This window comes from Notothenia rossii (assembly GCF_949606895.1).
Source record: "Notothenia rossii genome assembly, chromosome: 2".
Classification (NCBI taxonomy): Eukaryota; Metazoa; Chordata; class Actinopteri; order Perciformes; family Nototheniidae; genus Notothenia; species Notothenia rossii.
Window position 1 is genome coordinate 72,844,555 of NC_136904.1, and position 7,934 is coordinate 72,852,488.

Sequence of the window (7,934 nt, forward strand, 5' to 3'; positions counted from 1 at the left end):
TACTGACACTGCCTATCACACCATACTAAACTTGCATAGTACATCTCCATCCAAGAATAGTCATGTGTATAAAAACAAGTGTTGAGTAACCAGAAAAAACATGTTAGGGTGATTCCTCCAATTACTGTGGTAATGTGATATCTGGTGTTGGTATGAACCAATATAATTATACCATTAGATTTTGTAGAGATTTTGTAAAGGCTGTCTACAGTAGAGTGCATGTATCTCCAAGTGCCACGAACCAAGATTACTTTTCATCCGGTTTGTGATTTATTCTGAACATGATCCTCAACCTCGCACTAACACTCAGCATATCAAATGAATCATAACACCATCACTGATGTTGTTATCTAGCTCACCTGCTAGAGCTTCAAGCTTATTGCTCCTGCTTCTTGCCCTGCCAACTCTGACATCTGCTATTGTCAGTCCAATCTGGCTGTTTCTTTTTTTTTTCAACAAAGGCACCCTGGCTTGAATTTCAACTAGCTTCTGATTTCTACTACAGTCACTGAGTCCCCGACAATTCCTCACGTCTTTACCTCAGAGCATTTTTGTTGTGTATAGCATTATTATGTGTTTGGTTTTAGCTGTGTGTGTGAATTTAACTTTAAACAGAGTTGGTGCCTGTTGTGTTGCAGGGCTGGTGTGTAAAATCCAGTGAACCTCACACTTTGGGCATAAATTCTGTGCCCAAGGAGGTAATCCCTGGACAGGTGAACTTTCCAAACTTTACTTTTTGTTTGCCCTCCAGAATACAAAATCACCCTCATGTAAGCACCCTCATGTGCAGTCACCTGGCAAATATTTTAAACAACTTTATATAGATCTGTGTGATAAGAATATATCTTAATCTGAAGTGAGTCAAGGTTATATCTCACACAGGCCCCACCCTCTACTGAACTCTATGGGTACTACTCTCAACCATGCTATGCAAGCATTCACACACTGAGTTTGTATAAACGTAGCCGGCCAATCAGGGCAAGCCTACCTGAATGCGCGCGCAGGCACACAGTATATAAAGCAGCCAAGCCTCCTGATCCTGTCATCCTTTTCTCTTCAGCTAGCAGGACAACACCTCAGATAAAGTCAAGCGTGTGTAAGAAGAAGAAATAAGTTATCATACGTTCATGGAGTCGCCACTCCTAGAGACCCGGGCCTGTCCTTCGTGCCCTGGCTTAATAGCGGGCGCCGATCCCCACCACCTTTGCTTCGAGTGTTTGGGGGACCAGGATATGGGCGAGGCAGTGCCATTCACGTTCGCCATTCCAGCGGGGCGGGTGGCTCCGTTTGGGGGAGGAGGATGACGAGGACTTCTCGTTGTTGGGCACTTCCGGGTCCGGCGTCCATGGAAGTCCACCACCCAGGTCTGTCCGCCAGGACTTCCCCCTGGTGATGACCAGGGCGGCGGAGCGTGGCAGCCCATCTGCTCCCAGCAGGCACCAGGCTGGGCAGAGAAACTCTGCCCCGCTCACGCGCACGTGAGTGGAATGAACCGCAGAAAGTGCTGTCAAAGCACTGTGCGAGTTCAAAAGACGCTATTGCCGGCGTGCTCCAATTAATGCATTTCACCGTTGAATGTGAAACACAGCGTCAATACGAAGGCGCGCGGCCCGTGAGAGTGGCACAGAGACGGCATTATGACGGAGCCAGGGCCCCACGAGAGAGTGCCGCGGTGCGTTCAAGGACCTCAGTAGAAAATCGGCCCTTTCTATGTCAGCCCCCCATGGGCCAATCTTACTTTTATGGAAGTTTTGGCGGCAGAGTGGGCCACCAGAGAGTGCTACAGCTTCTTAGCTGCTGCTCCACAGCTGCTTGCATGTCCCCTAACACAGTCTTATGGGGAATGGAAGCCCAACTGTTTACTGACAGAATGGATGGACACGACACTGAGACTGGGTTACTCACTCCAGTTTTGCAGCGTCCCTCCTCCATTCAGGCAAATCTATCATCCCAGGAGGAGATAGGTTTCCTTTCAACAGAGATTCAGGGCCGTTTGCAAAAACAGGCTGTGTCTGTTGGGCACTCTCAAGACAGAGAAAAGGGGCTTTACTCCAAATTTAGTTTTAATGTATGCGAGTACTGAGACAATAAATAAATATAAATCGTAATAGTATGCTCTTTCTGCGCTTCTGCTTAACAGTGTGTTGTCAGGTGTCTCGGATTCGGAGCGTGTTATAAAATCTTTTGGGAAAAAAAATTTCATTAAAAAAATATTATAATCTCTCCGCACCGAATATTCGAATACTCGCTGCTGATTACTACCATCACTACCATCCCCTCCTGGGGAGGGTGAGACAAGAACGATTGTCAGTCATTTCCTTTCAAACCTTTATTTAATCAAATTGGTCCCATTGAGATCATAGATCTATTTTTCAAGGGAGACCTGCAGCATATAGGTTCCACATGAAACGTAAAACAATAAAGGACATCATACATTTTATTTACATCATACATTATATTTACAGGAATATCCGGAGCCCGAGAAATGGTATTCGGGACATCCCTACAGCTTTGACTATCATGCAGACTCTGGGTCTCATGCGGCTGCTCACCTTGTGGTACCGCTGGGGTTACTGCATATGCGTCGCCTGCAGAGGTGGTTTGCCGGCCTTCACTTAGATCCCAGGAGGCACAAACAACGTCCTGTGACCATTCCCCCCCCTCAGTGGAGAGCAACATCCGATACTGGGGGTCCCCAAAGCATCGACGGAGGGGAACTCCACTGGGGCGGGTGACCTCCTACATCACGGCATCCGTGACAGTTGCTTCACCCGGAGGTGCTGAAGCAGATCTGGGCAGTTCGGGAAAGCGGAGGCGGCCAGTTTGCCAAGCCGCGCAACAGCCACTGTATCCTGTGGTTTTCCCTGGCTCGGCAAGACAATCCACCCTTGGGAGTGGACGTGTTTGCACACGAGCCATGGCCAAGAAAGCTGCTCTACGCCTTTCCACCGCTGCGTCTCATTCTCCCCCTCCTGGGGAGGGTGAGAATGAGACGCGGCAAGAACGATTGTCAGTCATTTCATTTCAAACCTTTATTTAATCAAATTGGTCCCATTGAGATCATAGATCTCTTTTTCAAGGGAGACCTGCAGCATATAGGTTCCACATGAAACATAAAACAATAAAGGACATCATACATTATATTTACATCATACATTATATTTACAGGATACAGTCATCCTGTTAGCCCCAGGTTGCCGCTCGGCGCCGTTACGCAGAGGTGACACAGATGATGGTGGGCCAGTCCTGGATGGTTCCTCAGGTCTGGGGGGCATTGTCTCAGGAAGCAGGTGCAATAGGGGCGTTACCCACTCTGGGACAACCTCTCCAGGCTTGGCTCCTGAGAGGGACAGGCTGAGGCGGGAGGCGTGGCAGCCTTATATACTGTGTGCCTGTGCGCGCATTCAGGTAGGCTCGCCCTGATTGGACGGCTACGTTTATACAAACTCAGTGTGTGAATGCTGGCATAGCATGGTTGAGAGTAGTACCCATAGAGTCCAGTAGAGGGCTCCGCCTGTGCTTATATAACTAGGGTTACGTAACCCCCCGTTACTCTCACCGAAGTCTTTAGATGTCCTATCAGTTGTAAAAGTGGAAATAGACGAGTCATCGTTGCCACTTTACTGCTAATGTCAAAGAAGTGTAAAAATATACTTAAGCTATGGCTGTGCTGTACTTTAGAATAAAGCAATTTTCCATGTGAGGATTTAGGTTTTAGTGTACTTCCATCTACATGTTGCTGTCTGTTACCGTATTGCTTGCTGAGTAATAATCCACCGTATGCATGAGTTATGTCTTGTGCTCTTTGTTTCTTTCAGTTTTTTCTTCTGTACTGCTGTCTCTACTTTTTACACCTTGATAATCACAGTGGACTTTACTTAAAGCTGCACTAATCACTATTGTCTTGGCTCAATTGGCCTTGTTTAATGCTCAACAGTATGGCTGTGTGTAGCGTCAAACCCATTAGCGGTATCTCTATCTATTTTTGTTTTTGTTTTTCACTAACTAACTAGAAAACCACTCTCGCCAACCTTGTCTGCAGAGATAGCAGGCAACCAATCTTTACGTCACCTGCATTTAAAAAGCTACAGTAGCAAACATATGAGTATTTTGCCTTTTTATCAGCTGTTGGGGACCAAAACAGAGCTAAAAGAAAAGTGACTCTTTACCTTGAATGTGTCAGGTGTACATAACACGACTCCAGATAGGATTGGCTCTTATTCAAACGTTATCTACACTGTAAGATAATTGTGTGTGTAAAAACAACGGATTGTATTAATGCGGCTTTAAGACTCCTACTGTTCTGAAGTAACTTAGATATATAATTTTATTTGTTCCATCTTCTTTCCTTCCCTCACAGCCAATGAACTACTCCAACCCGGTGTATGCAAAGATCTATATCGACGGGCAAAACTGCCGGAAGCCAGTCATCAGTATTGACGAGAGGAGAGAGCTACTCCCAAAGAAACTGGAGGGGACAATTCATGAAACCGCCGCATAGCCTAACTTTACACTTTGTACTCCTTTTTTTACCACAGTGTACAATATATAATACGAAGGTGGAAAGAAGAATTTTTCTATTTCCTACGAGACTCTTAGGTTCTACCGGTTTAGCATCAGCATAATGTCCTTGTTGGTGTGCTGAAGAGATTTATTTTCCATTTACTGTTTTTGCTTTCTAATGTTTGTCCGACATAAGTTATACAGCGTTGTACTGTATACTATGTGACACTGAAGTAAAGCTGCTGATTTGCAAAAACCTTATTAACACCCATAAGCCACACTCGTGCACAGTTTAAACCTTAAAAATGCAGTGCTAAAAATTGTACCCATACCTGTTTCTAGTTTAGGGTGGAATACGGACAGTTTTGTGAAGGTGAGCAAAGCAGGTTGGCTCAATTTTTCTGAACAAATGTTAGTTTTGTAGAGAAGAGTTAGGGGTTGGTTCTATGGTTCTTTTCTTTTTTTACACATAATAGGACATACAGAACACAAAGCTTCACAATTGAGCAGTGATGCATCATATTTTTGAGGTTTTGTCCTTTTTTTTTTCTCGGAAAATGAAGGATATACTGACTGGATTTCCAGCGAACGCCATACTATCGACATGATCTTTCTCACACAATATGTAATTTCACAGCGTTTCCATTTCCTTGGATTTCCCGCTTCATCTGCCATGTTTCTACATTAATATACCACATGAACTTATCTTTTTTGGTGAAAGATATTGGAGCCCACGTTGAATGTTCTCCGATCAGATGCCCAGATCCCGTACTGTACACTGAACAGACAGATACTGAATACCATATTTTTCTAGGTCTCGTATATCAACAGATGGATTAAAGATGTAGACAAGGAAGAGATTTACCACGGCTATGGAAAAGGTTATTAATATAAACACATCTGTTACTTTGGAAAAAGAAAGATGATAAATATAAGAAATTTTATAATTTTGTATTTGATTTGTATGTTGTTTGGCTGCTTGTATTTTGAAGAAATGTATTAAATGTAAGTAATTTTTATATAAAATGTAAATCGATATTGAATAAAGGGGGCTTATTTCCACTCTGTGTTCCTCACTTAAAAACTCTGCCTGGTATTCAAGCCGTGATCAAATTTGTTATATATCCACGCTTCACACGGCTATTGACCTGACAAGTCAATCAGTGTGAGGTCTTTTACCTGCTGGGCAGAGGAAGGTGGCTGATGGGAGATTATTGTCCTCCCTGTGTGTGCAGGCAGGCCAATACCATTCATTACCTGGTGGTGTTGCCAGCGTCGGTGCCACCTGCTGAATGATAATTCACTCTCCTTTTACTTTACTTACAATGGCTGTCTCTCCACACCTCCTTCCTCACCATGGCAACCAGAGGAGGCAGCGGCACTCTTGCCCTTTCTCCATCTATCCAAGCAATCGCCGGGATCTGCCAGCACACCCGGCCCGACACATTTTGATGATGGTAGGAGTGCCACCATTTCCAGCTTCCCTAATTGCCTCCGCCTGTAAAGCCTCATAGGAATGAGAGAGCCAGTGAAATCCGCTGAGATGACACAGGGGCATTTCAAAAATATATGAGTCCATGTTTTTATGGATTTTCTACAAATCCCAAAACTTTTGTGGTTATAAGCGGACATGCTTCTCTTGGATAAAGGAAAGCCAGTGTACTGAGAGGAGGAGGAACTGCCACATCGCTGTTGAAGACTGCCTCAACTGTGGCTAAGAAATGAAATGCAAATGTATTTTGAAATGAATAACATGTTTGATTCCTCTGTGCCTATTAAGGTTTTTTCTATGTTTCACGTGGTGCCAATTCTTCATCACTTTTATAATAGTAGTCTTAAAAGGATAAAAGTTGTGTTTATTGTTTTCCTGCACTGCCAGATTTGACTATGACCTAGTCCCATGTCCAGCCTTTTTTTAGTCAACATAGATATTTTTGGAAGACAGTTTTTCAAGGAACAACATTTTATTTGGGCTTGGATGGATATGAAACTCTCCTGGTTGAATCAGCAGACAAAAACGATTTTTTTTTTCCAAAACAAAACACAAGTCTCACAAGAAGCGTTTAAATGAGCCCTGAGCGAAAAAATGCTGCCGCACTTAGCACAGAACTCTAGGTATAAATACTTTATTACTTATCGAATCTGCTCAAACAAGCTTTGCTAGCAAACTGAGATAACACATATTCTAGAAATATAAGTATCATCACTGACACTGAGCGATCAGAACTTGCGACATGGGAAGCAATTACAGACATCACACAACGGAGCTTTGGGTAGCAAACACGGGAGAAATTCTTACCTTTTGCTGTTATTCTGATCAAAAGTTGTGTTCAATGGCATTAAAACGAGAAAAACGCGGCTGAAGATTAATCCATAGGTTAATCCAATGTGTCTGTGTCACTTTGAAAAAATTAGTGATAATCCATAATTCATTTTTTATGTCAAAAACTGAGTTTTGATATTAGCTGCTAATGATAGCTACCCAGCTACCACAGTGTATGACAGCTTCCTGTTTTGGGTATTCTGGCTACGCATCACTCCTTATTTGGAAACGTGTGTGTGTGGAACTTCCCCTTGATTCCATTGGCTTTAACGGTTAAAAAGATATGTCAATCATCAAAATCGACCAAGAGAGGCCAGAGATAGGTCAAATCCACCCAAATGACCCCAGAAGTGTTTTTTTTGCTAAATCTCTCTAAAAAGGTCGAATTTCACTTGTTTTGCATCAATCTTGATACAGGGTACTTATTATATGTTATAGTTTGGATTCCTAAAGCTTTTAGTCTCCGATCCCATCAGTCAAGGGTGGTTTTCACTATAAGTAATGTTTTTTTTTGGACGGACACTATAATTTAAATGTTTTTACTATGTTCAATCTGAATTTACTTTAAAAAATATATATATATATTGATTCTGACTCCTCTACATCCAACTTACAGATTTAACCTTGCTTTGAGAAATAAGATTGTTAATTTACCCCTTTTAGAAGTTAAGTTATGGTCATTTGTTCTGGGAATGTCATTTTCGAAACTGAGACCTGGAAAACAGGCTCGGGGCTTAAAAGAAACGTCCATTCATCGGGTTTAAGCTTCTAAATTAATTTTGAAGGCTGCTGCTCTGCACTCAAAATTTAGGTTAAAGCTCTCCGGACACACAGAAGTGTAACGCCCACCATCACTGTTGTTGTGCAGGCAAAACCATAATCATTGATACATTTTAAATGATGTTGCATGTAAGATTAGCAGCAAGTCAAAAGCAAAGATCTTTGCAATAATGTGATTTAAAAGAAGGCAGTTTCATTGAAACAACATGGATCAATTTCAGATAAATTAAGCATCCTTGTTTTGCTTTCAACCCGGGTTCACACGTCCAACTGCTTACAACAAGGCTGAGGATCCATCTGTGCAGCAGACAGTGTTTCAATGTGGGGC

General features: G+C 42.8%; 1 protein-coding gene across 9 annotated transcripts in view; it reads left to right on the forward strand.

Annotated features, from left to right (window-relative positions):
- The window catches only part of lrp1bb (low density lipoprotein receptor-related protein 1Bb), a 336,417-nt gene extending 330,852 nt beyond the window's left edge, over positions 1 to 5,565 (forward strand). For 8 of the 9 annotated variants that reach the window (XM_079666351.1, XM_079666347.1, XM_079666348.1 and 5 more), the window contains 2 exons: positions 639 to 713; positions 4,361 to 5,565. In XM_079666351.1, the coding sequence (XP_079522477.1) occupies positions 639 to 713; positions 4,361 to 4,501 (216 nt within the window). In that variant the 3' untranslated portion in view covers positions 4,502 to 5,565. The remainder of the gene's footprint in view (positions 1 to 638; positions 714 to 4,360) is intronic. The other variant, XM_079666350.1, reaches the window with a different exon arrangement.
- Positions 5,566 to 7,934: the final 2,369 nt, after the last annotated feature.